The sequence below is a fragment of the Cyprinus carpio genome, chromosome B13 (assembly GCF_018340385.1).
Source record: "Cyprinus carpio isolate SPL01 chromosome B13, ASM1834038v1, whole genome shotgun sequence".
Lineage (NCBI taxonomy): Eukaryota > Metazoa > Chordata > Actinopteri > Cypriniformes > Cyprinidae > Cyprinus > Cyprinus carpio.
The window spans coordinates 30719982-30743399 of NC_056609.1; the positions used below are offsets into that span (position 1 = coordinate 30719982).

General features: G+C 39.8%; 1 protein-coding gene across 1 annotated transcript; it reads left to right on the plus strand.

Moving 5' to 3' along the window:
* Positions 1-216: 216 nt before the first annotated feature.
* Positions 217-17393, plus strand: LOC109103630 (protein NLRC3-like). The gene is made up of 7 exons (XM_042736146.1): positions 217-354; positions 1281-1337; positions 13627-13713; positions 13820-13930; positions 14264-14359; positions 14547-16355; positions 17219-17393. The coding sequence occupies exons 2-7, from the start codon at positions 1288-1290 to the stop codon at positions 17391-17393; spliced, it is 2328 nt and encodes a 775-aa protein (XP_042592080.1). The 5' UTR covers positions 217-354; positions 1281-1287.
* The last annotated feature ends 6025 nt before the right edge of the window (positions 17394-23418 follow it).

The window sequence follows — 23418 nt, forward strand, 5'->3', positions numbered from 1 at the left end:
AAATGGCTCTTATCAACCTTGACTGACATATACTATCTATTATTTAGACAGTTAAAGTTTTAGGCGATTTTTGTGAGCTTTTGGGCTGGAAATCTTCCGTCTAATCTGGCAACACTGCAGATGAGTTGACGCTGCAGATAACTTCTGCTTTCATTTTTCTACTGAAGGGAGTGTATTCTTTGAAATGTGTTTGATATCTTCATTATTAAGCAAATAAAGTGGTTTCGTTGCTGTTTCGAGTTGCCTGTGGTTGATTTCAGCATTTCAGTCTAACATTGTGTGTTTGAGTGAACTCTGTTTCTCGACTCTCAGGATCCGTTCAGCTGAATTATTAGTTTGTCATTTCCACATAGAGTAAGTGTTGGAGATCTCACTTTTCTGTCTGTTCAGCTTCCTTACTTAAGTACACTTTTTGAGTATCTGTAATTAACTTGAGTAATATTTTTTTCTGGAAACTTATGACTTTGGCTTCACTACATTTGAAAGACAAATATACTTTTTCCTTCTCTAAAACGTGACTTTTTGTTAGACCCCTTTTGATATCGACCTTATTTTTCCTGTAAAAGCGGGTGCAGTCGTCTGGCTTACGCTGTCATCTGCTTCCAGCTATTTTTAGCTGAACAAAACAGCTCATTTTGCTGCTTGATAATACAAACTGGCTATCTTACCATATTATTGTAATCTATTATTTTTTATTATGAACACACTGGTTTGTTTTCCAAACAGTATTACTGTTTACTGCACTTTGATATTCTCGTTATTTTCCTACAGCGGCTAATGAACCGAAATTCTCGCACATTCACAGAAAATTGTTTTCTTCCGCTTTGAAAAATAAGGTGGATAAGTATGTATGGCTCTTGTATGGCTTTGTGAAGTGATTTGCCAGCATTTTTGAACACTGACCAGTTGCAAATGTGATATTTATTTACACCAATTCAATTATTATAAGTTAATATTGTGGTACATATTAGACACAATTTTGTCTGACTCTGCCAATTTTTTTTTTTTAAATGAAAACATTACCTATAAAGCCACAGAAGAACTGTTCTGTGTCTCCTAACAAAACAAAATAGGTGTTTGATTTCAAGCAACACTGCACAGACCGTTCTGTATATGCCATCAAATTACTGTGAGAATGATTCTAAAATTTTGATGCAAAATAAATCTTGCTGTTACAACTGTCTTTACAACTTTCACTTGTAATGGAGTAATATTTGACCAGCAGTATCTGTACTTTCACTCAAGTAAGGGAGTTGTGTACTTTGTCCATCTCTGTTCAGCTTCATCATGAATCACACACAAACACCCCGAGATGAAGATGTTTCTCCAGGATGCAGGTACTTTGAATACATATTATTAACCATAATAACAGCAAGACCATAAGACAGAAGATTAATTTATTGCTATTTTTTAAATTATTAGAACACAAATAATACAAATTTGTGATTTTATTTAAACATAACTTTTATTTTTGATTTTAATTTTTGTATCCCCATAAACCGATTGAAAACAGAATGCTTGTTTGACAATGTGTTACAACATTTTAGCTAAATTTTATAAAACATTTGTTGTAATATTGTTAAACAATAATGTGTATGATATATTTGCCTTCTGTATCATATTTGATACACAAAATTCTAGGGCCAATAAATGAATAACATGATTAGACCTTTTGCTTATAAACCTGTTGTATTTACTTCATGCCCTCTGCTTGATAGTTCATGCTTTTTTTAAGCAAGTATTTTTGCTGTGAAATCTTTCATGATCTTTATAATGTAAATGTAAAAACAACTTTTATATTAGTAATAATTCAAGATGAACTTACTGGGCTGAACTAGCTTGGGTTTTCTTGATTATGCATTTATCATTTGTTTATGTTAAAAAAAATTGTTTTTTAATTTTTTCATGTTAAAAAGTAAATGTCGAAACTGACACAACAGGCTTTTGAGGAAGGTTTATTTGTGTGTCTCTCAGTCATCACTGAATTGCAATGAATTGCATATATGAGCCATAAAAACCTGATGCTTGAAATACAATACTAAACAAAAACACATATGCAAACTATATAGGCCTATATTTTGTACATTTTTATATGTGTTTTTGTTGATAAGCTTATTTCATAGATACATATACTTACAGTACATGGGCGACACTAGGGAGGGGCTAGCAGGTGCTTCAGCACCCCCAAGAAAGACAAAAGCACCCCCACAGATTTTTTTTTCTGGAATCAGTTATATACATACAAAAACCCAATATACTAAATAATTAAAAAAATAATAAAAAAAAAAAAAAAAAACACTAAACCAAATAACGACCTGATTTGCAGCTGTCACACATTTCGTAATGTCATTACAGCATTTTATTAAAAAAATGGAGTGCTTACTTGTGCTAAGTATGCCTGCCTCCGACTAAATATTTTCTAGTCAACTGGTTGCAAGTTATATTAAATTGATTAATGTAATATATTAACCATCCTTTAATATATAGCCAGGCGTATAGGCTTTAGGCTATTCCGCGCACAAGCTTGCACATAAAGCAATTGCCACAAAGCACCGGCAAAGTGATTATGAACGTGACGGAGGAAAAGATGACATTTTAATTATTTAATAATAATCTAGTGCTTTTCGAGTCAGTGTCGGTGGTGGACAGATGTAACTGTGTTAAAGAAGATGTGCTGCTCAGATCTAGAAGTGCTTTTTATCAACTGCAAGCCGTTCTATTCGCTGCGGGAGTTTCACTCGTTCATTCTGGTGAGCGTTTACATCCCTCCGCAAGCACACGTAAGTCTGGCTTTACAGAAATTCGCTGACCAGATCACAGAGACAGAACAACAACACCCGGACTCTGTTTTAATCATTCTTGGGGACTTTAGTAATAAAGCCAATCTCTCCCGTGAACTACCAAAATACAGACAGCACATCACATGTCCCACCAGAGACAGTAATATATTGGATCACTGTTACACCACAATAAAGGATGCATATCGCTCTGTTCCACGAGCAGCTTTGGGACTGTCTGATCACTGTCTGGTTCATCTTATCCCAACCTACAGGCAAAAACTTAAATCTGCTAAACCTGTAGTAAAGACTATAAAGAGATGGACCAACGAAACAGAGCAGGATTTACAAGTTTCTTTTGACCTTACTGATTGGAGTTTTTGAAGCTGCTACCACCGATCTGGACGAACTCACAGAGACTGTAACATCCTATATTAGTTTTTAGTGAGGATATATGTATTCCTACCAGGACTTATTTAACATTCAACAACGATAAGCCATGGTTTACAGCAAAACTCAGACATCTTCGTCAGGCCAAAGAGGATGCCTACAGAAATGGGGACAGAGTCTTGTATAATCAGGCCAGAAACACAAACTGAACAAAGAGATTAGAGAGGCTAAAAAAGACCTACGCTAAAAAGTTGGAAGACCAGTTTACTTCCTACGACTCAACTTCAGTATGGAAAGGACTGAGAGCCATTACCAACTACAAGACACCATCCCCCTGCACTGAGGCTAATCAACGACTTGCTAACGACCTGAATGAGTTTTATTGTAGATTTGAAACACCCCACACCCATTAACACCACCTGCAATCCCCCTCTCCCCTCCTCCTGCACTTCAAATCAGTGAAAACGATGTGCGCCAGGTCTTCAGGAAGAACAAAAGAAGAAAAGCACCCAAGATAACGGGACTTAACGACTACAGACCCAGATGGTGTTACACCAGCCTGTCTGAGAACCTGTGCTGACCAATTGGCCCCCATCTTTTCACAGATCCTTCAACAGATCTCTGGAGTTGTGTGAAGTGCCATCCTGCTTCGAACGCTCCACCATCATCCCCGTTCCAAAGAAACCCAAGATAACAGGACTTAACGACTACAGACCTGTGGCTCTAACGACTGTTGTCATGAAGTAATTTGAAAAACTGGTTCTGGCTTATCTGAAGGACATCACTGGACCCTTACTGGACCCCCTGCAGTTTGCTTACCGAGCAAACAGGTCCGTGGATGATGCAATCAACATGGGATTGCACTTCATCCTGCAACATCTGGACAAAACAGGGACTTATGTGAGGATCCTGTTTGTGGACTTTAGTTCGGCTTTCAACACCATCATCCCAACAGCCCTCCAGACCAAACTGACCCAGCTCTCTGTTCCTAACTCTATCTGTCAGTGGATCACCAGCTTTCTGACAGATAGGCAACAGCTAGTGAGACTGGGGAAATTCATGTCAAACAGCTGCTTCACTAACACTGGTGCCCCTCATGGATGTGTTCTCTCCCCCCACTGCTCTTCTCCCTCTACACCAACGACTGCACCTCCAAAGACCCCTCTGTCAAGCTCCTGAAGTTTGCAGATGACACTACAATCATCGGCCTCATTCAGGACGGTGACGAGTCTGCTTACAGACAAGAGGTTTGAGCAGCTGGCTATCTGGTGCAGTCTTAACAACCTGGAGCTGAACACTCTCAAAAACAGTGGAGATGATCGTGGACTTCAGGAGAAACCCCCCTGCACTCCCCCCACTCACCATCATGAACAGCACTGTGGCTGCAGTGGAGTCATTCAGATTCCTGGGAACCACCATCTCTCAGGACCTGAAGTGGGACAATCACATTGACTCCATTGTTAAAAAAAGAGCCCAACAAAGGTTGTACTTCCTTCGCCAGCTGAGGAAGTTTAACCTGCCACAGGAGCTGCTGAAACAGTTCTACTAAGCCGTCATAGAGTCTGTCCTGTGCACTTCAATAACTGTCTGGTTTGGTTCAGCTACAAAATCAGACATCAGAAGACTACAGAGAACGGTTCGGACTGCTAAAAGAATTATTGGTGCTCCCCTGCCCACCCTTCAAGAACTGTATACATCCAGAGTGATGAAAAGGGCTCAGAAAATCACTCTGGATCCCTCTCATCCAAGTTACCCCCTTTTTGAACTTTTGCCATCTGGCCGGCGCTTCAGAGCTGCAAATACAAGGACAGTCAGGCACAAGAACAGTTTCTTCCCCCAGGCAATCTACCTCATGAACAGTTAAATGTTCACCACTTATGCAAAAAAATTTGCAATATTCTTATATTTATTTGTTACCCCTCCATCCAAGTACATCTCTGCATCTTACTCTATTCTAATCCATTGTCATCTCTAGCACAACTGTTCATACAATTTATTTATTTGCAATTTGTTTTTGTTTTTTGTTGTTGTTGTTGTCTCTGTGTACTGGAAGCTTATGTCACTAAAACAAATTCCTTGTATGCGTAAGCATACTTGGCAATAAAGCTCTTTCTGATTCTGATTCTGAAAGAGGAAGTTGGCGAATGCCGACTCTGACTCACCATTGTCACAACCCCTGTGGACTGTTGATCGTGGTTTCTCCCTCTGTGTCCTTATTTTGTTGTTCCTGTTTCTCATTATTAGTTAATCAGATCATTGTTCTCACATATCTGCCCCTCATGATCTGCCTTATATCAGTTCCTGTCTCTTGTATTCTAGTTTGTTGGTTATTTATGGGATGTTACCCCCTTTGCGTGTGTGCCTACCCTGTCTGGATTACCTGTTGTAGATTTATTAAAATATTATTGTATTCTTTGTCTTCGTCATCCTGCCTGATCTCTAACAAACCAACTGTGACAGAATAACCGACCACAAAAAAAGTTGTGGCGCCCCTCCTTTCCGTTTTCTTTCCACTTTTTCCCAGTGGTTTATTGTTCAGTCATGGATTATTTAAAGAGGTCATATGATGCTGGTAAAAAGACCATTATGTTTTTCTATTTGGTGTAATGAAATGTGGTTTAAGCTTCAAAAAACACCACAGATTATTTTCCACATACTGTACATGTATTATTGTTTGTCCTCTATGCCCCGCCTTCTGAAACGCCATCGATTTTTACAAGGCTTATCGTTCTGAAAAGTGAGGTGTGCTCTGATTGGCCAGCTATCCAGTGCATGTGATTGGCCGAATACCCTCAAGCATGTTCAAGTTTATTTGTATATATCGCTTTTTACGATACAAATCATTGCAAAGCAACTTTACAGAAAATTAAGTTTCTACAATATTTGTAGTAGCTTATCAGTGATGACTGTCAGTTTATATGCATACAGCAGAAATGTTAAGGGAAAAAAAATCAATAAAAAACGTAAACAAACAGACGATTAACACTATTAACAGCAATTATGCAATCAAACACTTATAGCAAAAAATGTGGTCAGTTTATGTATGCTGTTTCATGGTTATGCATCATCTGAGGTCCTCTGAGGGGTTGGCATTGTCTCTTCTCAGGGGATCTGGGATCTAGACTGGTTTATGTAAATCCGTGGCAAAATTGAGAAACAAATAGAGACCATAATTAGCGTTAGCTGCTGTTCCATCCTAGTAAAATTAATTAGTTTTTTTTTTTTTTTTTTTTTTTTTTTTTTAACCCAAACTAAAGAATAATAATGCGCATTTGATCAGATATAACCTGCAGTCCAAAATTATGAGATGCATTATTTGAATGCTTGGCCAAAGAGATGTATTTTTAATCTAGATTTAAACAGAGAAAGTGGGTCTGAACCCCGAACATTTCAGGAAGGCTATTCCAGAGTTTGGGAGCCAAATGTGAAAAAGCTCACCTCTCTTTAGTGGACTTGCTTTTCTAGGTACTACCAAAAGTCCAGCGTTTTTGTGACCTTAGGGAGCGTAATTATTGTAGCGTGGGAGGAAGACTAGGTAGGTACGCAGGAGCTAAAACCATTAAGGGCCTTATAATTAAGTAATAATAGTTTGTAACTGGATACGGAACTTAATAGGTAGCCAGTGCAAAAACTGTAGTATTGGGGTATATGCGATCATATTTTCTTGACCTGGTAAGGACTCTAGCCGGCTGAATTTTGGACTACCTGAGCTGTAGCTTGTTTATTGAGGATGCAGGACAACCACCTAGCAGTGCATTACAATAGTCCAGTCTAGAGGTTCATGGAATGCATGAACTAGCTTTTCTGCATCAGAAACAGGTAACATGTTTCGTAGCTTGGCAATGTTTCTAAGATGGAAGAATGCTGTTTTGTAACATGGGAAATATGATTTTCAAAAGACAAGTTGCTATAACACCCAGATTTTGACTGTAGAGGAAGTAACAGTACATCCGTCTAGTTTGCAAATTGTAATCTACGAGATTCTGTGTAATGTCTTTTGGTCCAATAAGTAATATCTCTGTCTTATCTGGATTTAATAGGAGAAAATTATTGGTTATCCAATTTTGGTTACATTTTTAACACACTCTGTTAGCTTTTGATAGATTTAGAAGTTTCATCTGGTCTTGTTGAGATATATAGTTGAGTATCATCAGCATAAAAGTGAAAACTAATCCCATATTTTCTAATAATTATACCAAGGGGCAACATGTGTATATGAAAAATAGCAGAGGACCTAGGACAGATCCTTGTGGCACTCCCATATTTTAACTGGTTATAAAATGAGATGACTCCCCATATTATAAAACAAAGTGGTAGCTAGCGATCGGCCAGGTAGAATCTTAAACCATCTTAAAGCCTGACCTTGAATACCTGTATAGTTTTGTAATTGATCTATGAGTATACCATCAATCTATGGTGTTGAACGCAGCACTAAGATCAAGTAAAACAGCAATGAGATGCAGGCCTTGGTCTGACATGTGATGGAAATGGCATGTGACAGAAATGTTATGCCCCTTAACATATTGTGATGCCCTTGTCCGGCCGGAGCGAAGAGACATAAACATTGAAAACACATTATAAACATGATATGAACATGAATTTCTAGTCATGTCCTCTTGGAATGCCAAAACAAAGTAGTTTTGCTTTCTCAACGAAACAGCATCACACACACAACGCAGCCGTGAGTGAGTGAAGGCCAGAGGCCTTAGAGTGAGCCGCGGTTCCTAGAGGTGAAGCGGAGGCCAGCTTGAGTGGAGCAGAGGCAGGCGGCGGCTTGACAATGGCCCCCCGCGGGGGCGGCGGATCGGAGCCGGGGGGGGGGGGGGGGGGGAGGGGGCCGGCGGATGTACAAAAGGAGGCGTCTGTTTTTTTTTTTTGGGCTTGCGCAAACCACACATGTGACGACCCGCTGGGGGCTGGACTCGCTTTGTCCACGGTGATAGCTGATCCAGCAAATCACACAGTGCAAAGTTGTATTTTCCTCAGTGAACCAAGCCCACGGATTCAGTTCACGGCATGACGAAGCGGATATCGTCCACTTTGGAAGGCCAAAACAAAGTAGTTTTGCTTTCATGGTGAACACACACAGAGTCGATAGGACATGGTGGAGCGGCAACAATAATACTACCAACGAGAATAAAAGGTATTAACCGTCTTTCTTTCGTGAAAACTATGGGCGGCGTTAAGCAAATCTCCCACATCGGCGTAGAGATGTGGGGGGGTGTAGAAACACCGGTTGGTAGGTGGGGGTGGACAAATTCTTAAACTTTTATGGAGAAGACTAGTTAGGTACGCAGGAGCTAAAACCTTAAGGGGCTTTATAAGTAAGTAATAATATTTTGTAACTGATTACGGAACTTAATAGGTAGCCAGTGCAAAAACTGTAGTATTGGGGTAATATGATCATATTTTCTTGACCTGGTAAGGACTCTAGCCGCTGAATTTTTGGACTACCTGAGCTGTAGCTTGTTTATTGAGGATGCAGGACAAACCAGCTAGCAGTGCATTACAATAGTCCAATCTAGAGGTCATGAATGCATGAACTAGCTTTTCTGCATCAGAAAACAGGTAACATGTTCGTAGCTTGGCAATGTTTTCTAAGATGGAAGAATGCTGTTTTTTGTAACATGTGAAACATGATTTTTTAAAAGACAAGTTGCTTTCTAATATAACACCCAGATTTTTTGACTGTAGAGGGAAGTAACAGTACATCCGTATAGTTGCAAATTGTAATCTACGAGATTCTGTGTAATGTCTTTTTGGTCCAATAAGTAATATCTCTGTCTTATCTGGATTTAATAGGAGAAAATTATGGTTATCCAATTTTTTACATTTTTAACACACTCTGTTAGCTTTTGATAATTTAGAAGTTTAATCTGGTCTTGTTGAGATATATAGTTGAGTATCATCAGCATAACAGTGAAAACTAATCCCATATTTTCTAATAATATTACCAAGGGGCAACATGTATATTGAAAATAGCAGAGGACCTAGGACAGATCCTTGTGGCACTCCATATTTTACTGGTTATAAATGAGATGACTCCCCATTTATATAAACAAAGTGGTAGCGATCGGCCAGGTAGAATCTTAACCATCTTAAAGCCTGCCCTTGAATACCTGTATAGTTTTGTAATTGATCTATGAGTATACCATTATCTATGGTGTTGAACGCAGCACTAAGATCAAGTAAAACTAGCAATGAGATGCAGCCTTGGTCTGACATGTGATGGAAATGGCATGTGACAGAAATGTTATGCCCCTTAACATATTGTGATGCCCTGTCCGGCCGGAGCAAAGAGACATAAACATTAAAACACATTATAAACATGATATGAACATGATTTCTAGTCATGTCCTCTTTTGGAATGCCAAACAAAGTAGTTTTGCTTTCTCAACGAAACAGCATCACACACCGCAGCCTTGAGTGAGTGAAGGCCAGAGGCCTAGAGTGAGCCGCGGTCTAGAGTGAGCGGAGGCCAGCTTGAGTGAGCAGAGGCAGGCGGCTTGACAATGGCGCGGCCGGCGGATTGTACAAAGGAGCGTCTGTTGGGCTTGCGGCAACCACATGTGACGACCCTGGGCTGGACTCCGCTTTGTCCACGGTGATAGCTGATCCAGCAATCAACAGTGCAAAGTTGTATTTCCTCAGTGACCAGCACGGATCAGTTCCAGGCATGATGAAGCGGATATCGTCCACTTTGGAAGGCCAAACAAAGTAGTTTTGCTTTCATGACAATAATACTACAACGAGAATAAAAGGTACACCTTCTTTCCAACAATAATACTACAACGAGAATAAAAGGTACACCTTCTTTCTTTACGTGAACATCTGGGCGGCGTTAAGCAAATCTTCCCACATCGTGACGTAGAGATGTGGGGGCGTGTCAGAACAAGCCGTTTTAGGGGGGTGTGGACAAATCTTAACTTTTATAAAGAATATCTCTTTGGAATTGAGACTTTAGTCTTTGCAACTTTACAGATCTTCTTTATGCACCAAGAGCTTGTAAAACTCCAAAGAGAAAGGAAAAATTTAAATTGCATCATATGACCCCTTTAAAAGATCTCCTTCAACTCGGCCAGCATCCAGATGTTCTAATCCTGCTGTCGGAGCAGAAGAAGATGCCTCTTGAGGACCACTCGGCGATCTGTGCAGAGATCGCCAATCATTCCAGCAACCTGGACATCAGCCTCTGCAGATTCTACCTGGCAAGCCTCAACGAGGAAAGCAGAACACAGCTGTCTGGAGGTGGACCTTGGGAATCATTCACCGTCTTTGTGGAGTGGGTGCTGGTGAGCAACAAATCACCTTTGACCATCAGACCCGCTGAGGAGCATCTCACCAGTCCCACTCCAGACCCAGAGCTCAGCAAACCAAGAGCTGCGTGATCTTGGTCTGCTCTGGAGGCCTTCACCATCACCGACACCCACTGCTGCGTCTCGCCTACAGCGGAGGTGCCACAAGCGGCATGAGAGGAAGCAGAAGAGGGGTAAATGTGGAGGTATGCGGGCTAGGCTAATGGCTAACCCACACAAGCCAGCTATCCCCACCATTGTACTGGCTAACGTACGCTCTTTGGACAATAAACTAGACTACATCCGATTACTACGCTCGACTCAGAGAACTGTAAGAGACTGTTGTGTTTTTGTGTTCACAGAAAAACATGGCTCAACAACAACATTAAAGACTGGGCCATCCAGCTCGACCAGCTGACATGCTATCGAGCGGACAGAGTCCTCGTCGTGGGAGGTAAATCACGCGGTGGCAGGCTTTGTGTTTACATCAATGATGCGTGGTGCTGTGATGCTGTTGTGGTCTGCAAACACTGCTCACCCCTGGTGGAGTTTATGATTATTAAGTGCCGTCCGTTCTATCTACCGAGGGAATATACAGCCATACTGCTCGTTGCTGTTTACATTCCTCCCTGCTCCAACATCAACAACAGGAGTGAGGGAAACTAAATGAACTGTACCAGCACAACAATAAGCAGCAGAGAGCCCACCCTGATGCTTTTCTCATCTTTGCTGGGGATTTCAACCACGCAGACTTAAAGAGTGTGTCCACAAAAAACACCAACACATTAACTTTCCACAAGATGTAAAAACGTTTTGGATTTTGTTTACACCACCCAGAAAGGAGCTTACAAAGCCCTCCCTCTCACCCACCTTGGTGCCTCAGACCACATCACTGTCATGCTAATGCCTGCACACACACCACTCATTAAAGTTGCCAAACCAGTTCACAAACAGATACAAATGTGGCCTGAAGGGTCATCAGAGGCTCTTCACCACTGACTGGAATATGTTTAAGCAGGCAGCCACATACAATAACTCCACAGACCTCCAAGAGTACTCAGAGACTGTCACTGCCTACATCACCAAGTGTATTGATGATGTAACAGTCACAATGACCATCTCTGTCCAGGCCAACCAGAAGCTGTGGATGACAGGGGAGGGCTACAGACTCCTGAAGACGAATAACGCTGCCTTCAGAGCTGGAGATGAGGGGGGCCTGAGAACAGCTAGGGCCAACCTATCCTGAGGCATCATAGAGGCTAAGAGACAGTACTCCAGGAGGATAGCCCATCGATTCAGCGACAGCAGAGAGACACTCAGAGAGCTGTGGCAGGGGATACAGACCATTAAGGACTACAAGCCCCCACTGCGGACCTGTGATAGCACAATCTCCCTGCTGAACATCTCCATCCTGCTTCAATGACTACCGTCCAGTTGCACTTACCCCTATTCTCATGAAGTGCTTTGAACGGCTAGTCATGCACCACATTAAGTCTGCCCTCCCCCCTCCCTGGACCCCTTCCAGTTTGCATATCGGTCCAACCACTCGACCAATGATGCCATCGCCTTTGAACACTGGGGACCCCCAAGGATGTGTGCTGAACCCCCTCCTCTTCACACTGACCCACGACTGCACACCTTCACACAACTCCAACCTCTTTATTAAGTTTACGGATGACATGACTGTGGTATGTCTCATTAGCAACAGAGATGAGAAAAAAACTACAGGAGCGAGGTGAGTCGCCTGGCCAGGTGGTGCAGTGACAACAATCTCTCTGTGAATGTTTAGAAGATGAAGGAGATTGTTGTTGACTTCAGGAGAGTGCACACTCAGCATGCTCCTCTGACCATCAGACAGTGACTGTGGAGAGAGTGAGCAGCACCAAGTTCCTGGGTGTGCAAATCTCAGAGGACCTCTCCTGGACCGACAACACTGCAGCACTGGCCAAGTAATCACAGCAGCGTCTCTACTTCCTCCGCAAACTGAGAAGAGCCAGAGCCCCAGCCCCCATCATGTGCACCTTTTACAGAGGCACCATCAAGAGCATACTGACTAGCTGCATCACTGTGTGGTATGGCGCCTGCAACGTGTCCTGCCAGAAGACTCTTCAACGCATAGTGAGAGCAGCTGAGAAGATCGTTGGTGTCTCCCTCCCCTCCCTCCAGGACATTTATGGAAACCGTCTCACTCGTAAAGCCCTCTGCATTGCAGGTGATCCCACTCACCCGTCACACAGCTTCTTCAGTCTGCTGCTATCAGGGAGGAGACTGCGAAGTCTCCAGGCCAGGACCAGCAGACTGAAGGACAGCTTCATTCATCAGGCTGTCAGGAAGCTGAACTCCCTCCCGACCTTGCCCCTCCCCCTCCCCATTTTCCCCAGGCACCATTGAACTCTGAACCTCAGTCCCCCCTCCACACACCCCCCTACCCCCACCCTGGGACCTGCACAAGACACTTTGTACAGCATTGGTCTGCTCACTACCTCATTCAGCAGTTAACTGACCTCATTCAACTACCTCTTTTGTCAGTTTAAATAAAGGACTGCTCTCTGAGATTTTTGACACTTTAATCAGACTGAATAAGCTCTTTTGCACTACAATCATTATATCTGCACTGTTTACTTCACTGGTTTGCACTCTATCTGCCATGTGCCTTGTGCTGCTTTTGTATAGTTGTACTATATATTTTATTATCTGTGCTTAATTTTCTACTGTTAGTGTTATCTGTATGCACCAGGGTTTGAGGGTAATGCAATTTCAATTCTCTTAAATTACGAACAATACACTATAAATAATACACAACAAAACATACTTGAATACAATTTACTTATGGCAGACAGTTTATGAAAGAACTTTAGTTTATGGTTTCTGTATCAACATAGTAAAGATCAAATATATATTTTTTTTTAAATCAAAAGTTAATATTAATACAGAAATTCAAAGGATTCTTTTTTTTATAGTTCAGTTCATCAAAAAGAGATCAGAACTAGAGCCCAGCTGTGTGTCTATGATGAGTAATGAGTCTATAGGTCATCCACAACATTTCAGACACAATATTTAATTAACAGACAGAATTCAAATATTTTATGGCATTTTTATGGCGTGTGATTATTTCATTATTTCATCTGAAATTTTAATATTTGCTCACACACTCTCTGTTATAGTTCAATTCATCAGAAAAAATCAGAACCAAAGCCCAGCTGTGTGTCTCTGAGGAGTGATGAGTCTATAGGTCATCCACCAAATCTCAGGTACAAAATTTCATCAACAGACAAAACTGAGGTATTTTTATGGCGTTGCATCATGTGATTATTTCATCTGATATGTCAATAATTGCTCACACACTCTCTGTTATAGTTCAGTTCACCAGAAGAAATCAGAAGCAGAGCCCAGCTGTGTGTCTATGAGGAGTGACGCTTCTTTGGATCATCCATTCGATTCGTCAAATTCTAAGAGTGATGACACAAGGTTTAACCTTAAGTATTACATTGTTTTATAAAAAAAAAATATGTTTATAGTAAGATATTTTAAAATAAACTGTCATTATTATACAGCATTATAATAAATAAATATGAGCAGAAGTCTGGTTAGGAAATGCAGTAAATCTAATGGCAATGACCAGATATAGAGCACAGAGTAGTAGTAGAATTATTTAAATATTTACATGTATTTAAAATGATTTTTTTTTTTTTTTTTTACAGTTCAGACCTTGAGCAGGTGCATTTTTAATAAAGTCACACCTTTTATTATGGTAATGAGAAAAATGTCACCAATGTCAGAGTGTTTGATTCTTGATTCAAGGTCAATCCTGCAACACAGATCAGTAACAAAACCCTTCTGTAAGAAATATGACCAGTCTATGAATCAACCACAAGACAGCACGTATCCTGGTGTGAGGTAAACTGTGGGATTTTTTAATGCAGTGCATCGTCACACATTACTCAAATACATCTTAAATTACTGGCACATTTCATAAACCCTATGATATGTTCAGTGTCTCACAACACAGAAAACAAAAAAGACATTTTGCTCTGTACATTTACCTCTGTAGCTCATGTAATAATGTGGAATTTTAATTTTCCAGCCATGAAGTCCTCAACATGTTTAGATTAAATCTGATGAAGAAGTTTGAGCGTCTGTATGAGGGAACAGCGATGCAGAGAAACCCAACACTGCTGAATGAGATCTACACAGAGCTCTACATCACAGAGAGTGAGAGTGGAGAGGTCAGTAATGAGCATGAGGTGAGACAGATTGAGACACAGTCCAGGAGAGCAGCAACAGAGGACACAGCCATCAAATGCAGTGATATCTTTACACCTTTACCTGGACAAGACAAAGCCATTAGAACTGTGCTGACAAAGGGAGTCGCTGGCATTGGAAAAACAGTCTCTGTGCAGAAGTTCATCCTGGACTGGGCTGAAGGGAAAGAGAATCAGGATGTCCAGCTCATATTTCCACTTCCTTTCAGAGAAATCAATCTGATGAAGGAAAAAACACTCAGTCTTTCAGATCTTCTTTATGTGTTTTTCCCTGAAACTAAAGAAAAGGAAATATGCAGTGATGAATATAAAGTGTTGTTCATCTTTGATGGTCTGGATGAGTGTCGTCTGTCTCTGGACTTTAAGAGTGATGTGAAACTGTGTAATATATCTGAATCAGCCTCAGTGGATGAGCTACTGATGAACCTCATTGTGGGGAATCTGCTTCCCTCTGCTCTCATCTGGATCACCTCCAGACCAGCAGCAGCTGATCTCGTCCCCTCTGAGTGTGTCCATCGAGTGACAGAGGTACGAGGCTTCAATGAGCCACAGAAGGAGGAATACTTCAGGAAGAGAATCAGTGATCAGAGTCTGGCCAACAGGATCATCTCACACCTGAAGTCATCAAGGAGCCTCTACATCATGTGCCACATCCCAGTGTTCTGCTGGATCTCAGCCGCTGTTCTGGAGAAGATGTTGAGTCCAGCAGAGAGTGGACAGATTCCCAAGACTCTCACTCAGATGTACACACACTTCCTGATCCTTCAGACCAACATCAAACATGAGAAGGACTATGAGAAGAAGGTGACCGATGAAGACATGATCCTCAAACTGGGGAAAGTGGCTTTTCAGCAGCTTGTGAAAGGAAACCTGATCTTCTACGAGGAAGACCTGAGAGAGTGTGGCATTGATGTCACAGAAGCATCAGTGTACTCAGGATTGTGCACTCAGATCTTCAGAGAGGAGTTTGGCTTGTATCAGGGGAAAGTCTTCTGCTTTGTTCATCTGAGCATTCAGGAACATCTAGCAGCTCTATATGTGCACCTCTCCTCTACAAACTACAACAGAAATGTGATTGACCAACTCACCAAACAGAGGTTGTGGTCTAAAATGAAGTACTGGTTTCAACTCAGTTCATCAGAACATGTTTCATTATCTGAGCTGCATCAGAGAGCTGTGGATGAGGCTCTACAGAGTAAAAATGGACATCTGGATCTTTTCCTGCGGTTCCTTCTGGGTTTCTCAGTAAAGTCTCATCAGATTCTCCTACAACGAATACTGACACTGAAAAGAAGCAGCTCTGACAGCAATGAGAAAACAGTTGAGTACATCAAGAAGAAGATCAGGACCATTGACTCTCCAGAGAAATACATCAATCTGTTCCACTGTCTGAATGAACTGGGTGATCGTTCACTAGTGGAGGAAATACAACAGTATCTGAAATCTGGGAATTTAAGTGAAGTCAAACTCTCTTCATCTCAGTGGTCAGCTTTAGTTTTTGTGTTGTTGACATCAGAAGAGGAAATGAATGAGTTTAATTTTAGTAAATTTCTTAAAGGGAAGAATAATCCTGAAAATGTGAAAGTTCTTCAGAAGTTGCTACCTGTGATTAAAGAATCCAGAACAGTTCAGTAAGTATCAATGAGAACAGTCACTTCATTGATAAAAAAGAAAATCAAAGTTAAAGGCTCATAAATCTTAAGTACTTTAGGTATTATTTTAGTGGTAGACATTTTGATGTGTTCAATATAGTAAAAGTTTTCTTTGGGCATTCAAACTAATTCTGAGAAGTTGCATATAAATAATTCAGGTTTTCCAGTTAAAAATGTTAAAATTAACATAAAGAAGGAATTTAAATATTTGTCATCTGGCATAAAAGGCCAAGCAGAAATCAAGAGCAACCAAACAAGTGAAGAAGCAGCTCATATATACAGCAGCTCAAATCTCCTCACATCTGATGAATCAGTTACTTAAACACACACTTTTGAAGATAACAATTGAAGTCTACAAATTAGTTATTAATTATGATTGTTACATATATATATATATATATATATATATATATATATATATATATATATATATATATATATTCATAAATATATATATTATTATTGTTGTTGGTTTTTTTGAGTTTTGACATTTTACAGAAGGCCATCTGGAATGACAAGAGCTAGATTTAAACTTAAATTAAAGCACATGAACTATCTGCCAGTTCACAGTCCAGCATGTGGATTTTTTTAAAAACATGTTAAACCAGTTAGAAGTTGACATTACATTAATTTCATTTTTACTCAATAACATACAATTGTGTGTGTGTGTGTGTGTGTGTGTGTGTGTGTGTGTGTGTGTATATATATATATGTATGTATGTATGTATGTATGTATGTATATATTGGTATTGCAAGTTGTTGTTCATTACTGCTGTGATGTTGTTTGATTGCTTTTTTTTTTGATAGCTGTTTTCACATGTATGATTTTCATCTCTCCACAGGTTGAGTAATTGTGGCGTCACAGATGAAGGTTGTGCTGCTCTGGCTTCAGCTATGAGATCAAACCCCTCACACCTGAGACGCCTGAGTCTGTCTGAGAATAAATTAGGAGATTCAGTGAAGCTGCTTTCTGATGTACTACAGAATCCTCACTGTAAACTAAAGATACTGTGGTAAGATCATATATGACTCACACATGCTAGTGAATAGTGTCATCTATTAAAGCAGATTTTGCACAAAATAAAGATATAGTGCAGATAAGGAACATTATTTAACCTGCTTGAATGAGACTTTGGATGTTTATGATCATGATTTATGTTCTATGACATTTTAGACCTCAGTCCAATGATCCATCAAACATTGATTTGTGCTTTCATTTTGTTCATTTTCTTTAATAATGGATTCACTGCTAAACTGATCTGATCTGAGAGAGTGAAGACTGTGTCATTGTTCTCTACAGGTTTAGATATTGTAGCGTCACAGATGAAGGTTGTACTGCTCTGACTTCAGCTCTGAGATCAAACCCCTCACACCTGAGAGAACTGAATCTGTCTGGAAATAAACTAAGAGATTCAGTGAAGCTGCTTTCTGATGTACTACAGGATCCTCGCTGTAAACTGGAGATACTGTGGTAAGATTATTTATGACTCACTGATGAAACACATTTAAAATAAAAATGAAGTGTTCCGCTCAGCTTTTTAGTATTAAAATAAACAGCATTGCAAAAGTCATTGGTTCTGATGTTCAATGTAGTTTAAATGTTGATTATATCTGCATTTGTTACAGAAGCAATTACATAAATACCATCAAGTAAAAAATCCAACTTAAGATAAACAAAATAGAGTCTTAATAATACAGAACGGTTACAATTTCTGACCAACAGAAACTGTCTGTATGCATTTCTGTCAACACTGGTGTTCATACAGATCCCGATCCGATACCAGTGCAGGTTTTTAATTTAAATCCATGTAGAAGTTGTATATCTCTTTGTGTGGAACTGATAATCACTCTTTCACAATCAACTAAATCCAGACTAATTCATTATAAAGAAAAATAAATAATAATAAAAATTAATATAAAAAATATATATAAACTAGGTTAGTGGATAATTCAGCAGCTAATGTTATTCAAAAAATCAGTGCACAATAATTTAATAAATCCATATATATATATATATATATATATATATATATATATATATATATATATATATATATATATATATATATATATATATATAAAATAAAATAAAAACCTTATTTAGTGGGGAACAAATAAAAGTGTAGCACAAAATCTGGTAAAATGTTACACATTACTATTTGTATTGTTATAAAATCCATTCATTAAAAACAACATATTTATATATAAATATATACTATGAAAAGAAAAGACATTTCTTTTAAATTTATTTTTTAATAAGGAAACAACATATGATGGATAGGACAAAATAAATACAGTGCAGCACAAAGCACTTACAGTATGCACATCTGGTGCACAGAATGATGCACTTGAAGCAACACGGAGTCATAGCGCTGACCTTTTGACCTTTCCCCTCCCCCACACGGCAACCCACATCGCAACCACCCAAGCCGTGTTGACCCCGTGACCTGTTAACCCCCTGGGGTCGAAGCCCACATTGGTGCAGTCTGTCTCGTATTTACTTGATGACCGTTAAAAGATAAAAAAAAAACCATTCACTTTTGAAAAAAAAAAAAAAAATAAAGTATTTTTTCAAAATACAAACCATAATAACAAAACTATGTGCTTTTGTAAAATAAAGAAAATATACAGGGTGTGTTCTCTGTCTTCTCAGTCTCTGTCACCTCTCTTCGCAGACACATAAATAAAACAACCTGAATCTCTGTGAATACTTGTCTCAAAGAGACTAGATATATATGTATAGAAAGCTTGAAATGTCTACTTTTAAATGTAAGTCTCATCCATAACAAATATTCTCTGTTACAGTAATCCGTATGAAACCAACATGATGTCCAGTTTTCCAGTCTCAACTCATTATCACTAATGCAGTCACGCCGGATGTAACCGTGTGATTTGAAATATTTGGCTTTATAGTCATTATTGTCCCAAAACACAATCCTAAGTTAGTTTCACAGGATCATTTTCACTGATTCAGCAGTCTGTGTAAACATATGCAGCTAATTCTGTTTTTAAGGTCGTAAATATCACACATACCTCTGTTAGTTTCTCAGGGTCTCTCGTTATTTAAAACGGTAACAGTTAATAAACAAACTGTAGACTTTGTCTGTATATTTAATTTCCATATTATAGTTTTTGTTTATTCTAACTACTCGGCCGGCTATCTGCCTTACAATCGCAATTAATCACATCCAAAAAAAAGTTTTGTTTACATAATATATGTATGTGGCCTGTGTATATTTATTACATACATGTAAATACAAACACATGCATGCATACATTTAAGAACAATATGTTGTGTTTATATATTAAATATATTTATATATATACTAGTAGTGGGCATAGATTAATTTTTTTAATCTAGATTAATCTCACTGTAATCTCGGAATTAATCTAGATTAATCTAGATTAAAATTGCTCATTTGAATTCTGCCGAAGGCATTATAATTATGTTCAATAAGATGTACTTGTTAGTACTGATAGAGCTGTGCTGCACTCAAACATTGTAGTTTGAGGACAACTCTTCCCCTGCGCTGCATTGCTTGGCCCGGCATCTTCTGCATTAGCTAAGGGATGCTTTGCATTTAGGTGGTACTTGAGACTGGAAGAACTCCTACAGTAAACTAATTCCGCATTGCACAAGTTGCAAACAACCTTACGCCTGTTTCACACATACTCCGTCTGCAGTGCGTTGCATTTTTTTTTTTACGCACCCATGTTAACGGATTCCAGCGTTCACGCGGTTGTGGTCCGTCAGTGCGTTCCAGGAGCGGTGCGTCTGCAGCAGTGCAGCGATCATTTACCAAATGAGTCTATTTTTGCGGTGCTGCATGCGCTGAATTAAAGTGACAGCGCATTGTTCGCGGTTAAAATTAACATGAATTGACACGGAAATGCAGTAATTTCACAATAAATGTTTACTAATTAAAGCCTACTGTTTTTCACATGCAACACATGGGTTTTGGCTAGGTTTAAAACAAGGTTTAAAACAAGAAAAAGAGCACCTTTAGATAAACGAGGCAACATGATATAGGCCTATGCACTTTTATGGAAGCAGAAAAACAAAGTTCATTAAGAACTGTACGATTGCTTGTAATAAAGATTTAAATGCAAAAGGCACGAGAGTCAACTGTTTCTGTCAGCGGTGCTTTAATTTTAAATATTTGCAATATCCCAACAAGAAAAGTAGGCTAATTGTTGTGTTTAAATGTTTTGCCGCTTGCTTGAGCAGCTTATACAAACCTAGAAGTCAAATGCATGAATAATATGTTGTTTATATTTATTAAGTTTTAACTAATGCCTATGATTATGAAAGACTGTTACTGTTCTGTGTTGTGAACTTTTTTTTTTTTTTACATGGTTTGAAATATAGAATGATGAACAAATGTTGTGTTTGTGGACTAAACAGCCGCGGATCAGTAGCGGACTGCAAATGCGTCCTTTGCACATGGACTGCATACTGCATCATGACTGTTAACCGGATTCCAGCGTTCACGGCGGTTGTGGTCCGTCAGTGCGTTCCAGGAGCGGTGCGTCTGCAGCAGTGCAGCGATCTTTTACGTACTGAGTCTATTTTTTGCTGTGCTGCATGCGCTGAATTAAAGTGATAGCGCAATTAAAGCCTTCAAAATTAACATGAATTGACACGGAAATGCAGTAATTTCACAATAAATGTGTACTAATTAAAGCCTTCTGTGTTTCACATGCAACACATGGGTTTTGGCTAGGTTTAAAACAAGTTTTAAAACAAGAAAAAGAGCACCTTTAGATAAACGAGGCAACATGATATAGGCCTATGCACTTTTATGGAAGCAGAAAAACAAAGTTCATTAAGAACTGTACGATTGCTTGTAATAAAGATTTAAATGCAAAAGGCAAGAGTCAACTGTTTCTGTCAGCGGTGCTTTAATTTTAAATATTTGCAATATCCCAACAAGAAAAGTAGGCTAATTGTTGTGTTTTAAATGTTTTTGCCGCTTGCTTGAGCAGCTTATACAAACCGAAAAGTCAAATGCATGAATAATATGTTGTTTATATTTATTAAGTTTTAACTAATGCCTATGATTATGAAAGACTGTTACTGTTCTGTGATAAGGTTTTTTTTTTTACATGGTTTGAAATATAGAATGATGAACAAATGTTGTGTTTGTGGACTAAACAGCCACGGATCAGTAGCGGACTGCAAATGCGTCCTTTGCACATGGACTGCATACGCACTGCAGACAGAGTATGTGTGAAACAGGCGTGAGTCTTGTCGAGGTTTTTTTTGGGAAGCTTGGTAATTACACAGTAGGCATACACACAGGTTTGAAGACTCATTCTCGCCCCCTACAGTGCAATTCCTCTAGGTATACTATATACATATACATATATATATATATATATATATAATATATATATATATATATATATACCTTGACAGTGTAAGCAAATTGACAGTAAAGTCCAAAATATTCTCAGAGAGTAATATTTCAATTTACCCCATGGGTAATAAAACTAGTAATTTCCCACAGCCATGGTATTTAAAACCCACAAAGGATTTCAGGAGTGTACAGTCCAACTCAGGACGTTGTGAGCTATCTTGGTACCTGTTGTATTTTGGACATTTTTTTTCTGCTGACATTATGGATAATGGTAAGTTAATTTTCTTGAAAAAGTCTGTTATTATAGTCTATTTAAATAGTCTATTTGAATACAGTGTGGGTTCAAGGAATGTTGAAATCTGTGATTCCCTTTCAAGGGAACTTTGAACTGCGTCCTCTAGGGGTCACTATGGGGAACACCTCGTCGTGACCCGTGTCTGAAGCATACATTGAAAAAACACCAACGAGTTGGCCGGCGACAGCCTCTGACGTCACTACCGGCGCGACTATAAACAGGCACCGGGATAACACGTCATTCTCTTCTTCGTCTTCAAAACTGACCATTTTGTTTGAAGCGTGCATCTGAAAGAACCGGTAGGAGCGCTCTTTCTCTGTCTATCATGGCGACTACTAGCAAGCATTTATAGACAATGTGTGCATCCGTGTCGGCGTTATTCGACACCCGATGACACACACGATCTTTGCGTCATTTGTTTGGATAAAAAGCACGCACGCAATGTCTTTGAGGAGGCAATCTGCGTGCATTGCGAGCGTTTTTTCAAGGAAAAAGCTCCGCTCTCGTTCGTCTCTCTCTCTTCCCGAGGAGAAAAAAGGCAGCCATCTGCTTCCCGCGGTTCAGGACCTGCCGCTGCTGAGGCATGGAGGAGAATGAGCTCGTGAGAATTTCAGGTGGATCTGTCTGAATGGTTTAAAGAGGGACTTTCCCTTTCGCGGTCATAAGGGCGGCGGACGATATATACCCACGGGAGGATGATGTTATATCTTTAACACTTTCTGATACTGAGGTTAGTGCTCTGCTGGGTTTTTACCCAGGAAAATCAGGAGATATTTGAGGATGGTGAAGAAGCTGAGGCTGAGCCTTCTCAATTCTCCTGCCCTGCGTATGTAGAGCTATTGGAGTTTATAGATTGCGCCTCGATGAGCGTTATCTTTCCAACCATAGCCCTCCAGCTCAGGTGAGCCTTCCATTTCTGCCTGATCTCCATACAGAGATTGAAAGGAAATGAAAGAGGCTGTTTTCTTCTCGCATCCATCGGTTTTGGCAAAAGAGTTTTGCCGACATCGAGGCGATGCGCGAAAATGGCTATGAGAGGATGCCCCCTGTAGAAAGAGCTTTCATTCTGCGGGGGAGACATCATCTCTTAATCTCCCTCCTTGCCATCTAAGCCCCTTCAAGAAATACATCTCGCTTAAATGGCAAGGCATACGCAGCAGCAGGTCAGGCTGTGGCTTTATTACACACGATGGTGGTGCTTCAAGCATATCAGACTGATCTGCTAAGAGACATGGATAGAGGCGAAGGCCTTTTTCCTGATCAGGTAGCTGAGGTGCGCCGCACCACAGGCCTCTATCCAGGCTACCAAGCAGGCCACCTCTGCCAAGCGCAGGACTATGGCGGCCATGGTGGTGGTGGAGAGACTTCTGTGGATGAACCTGGCAGA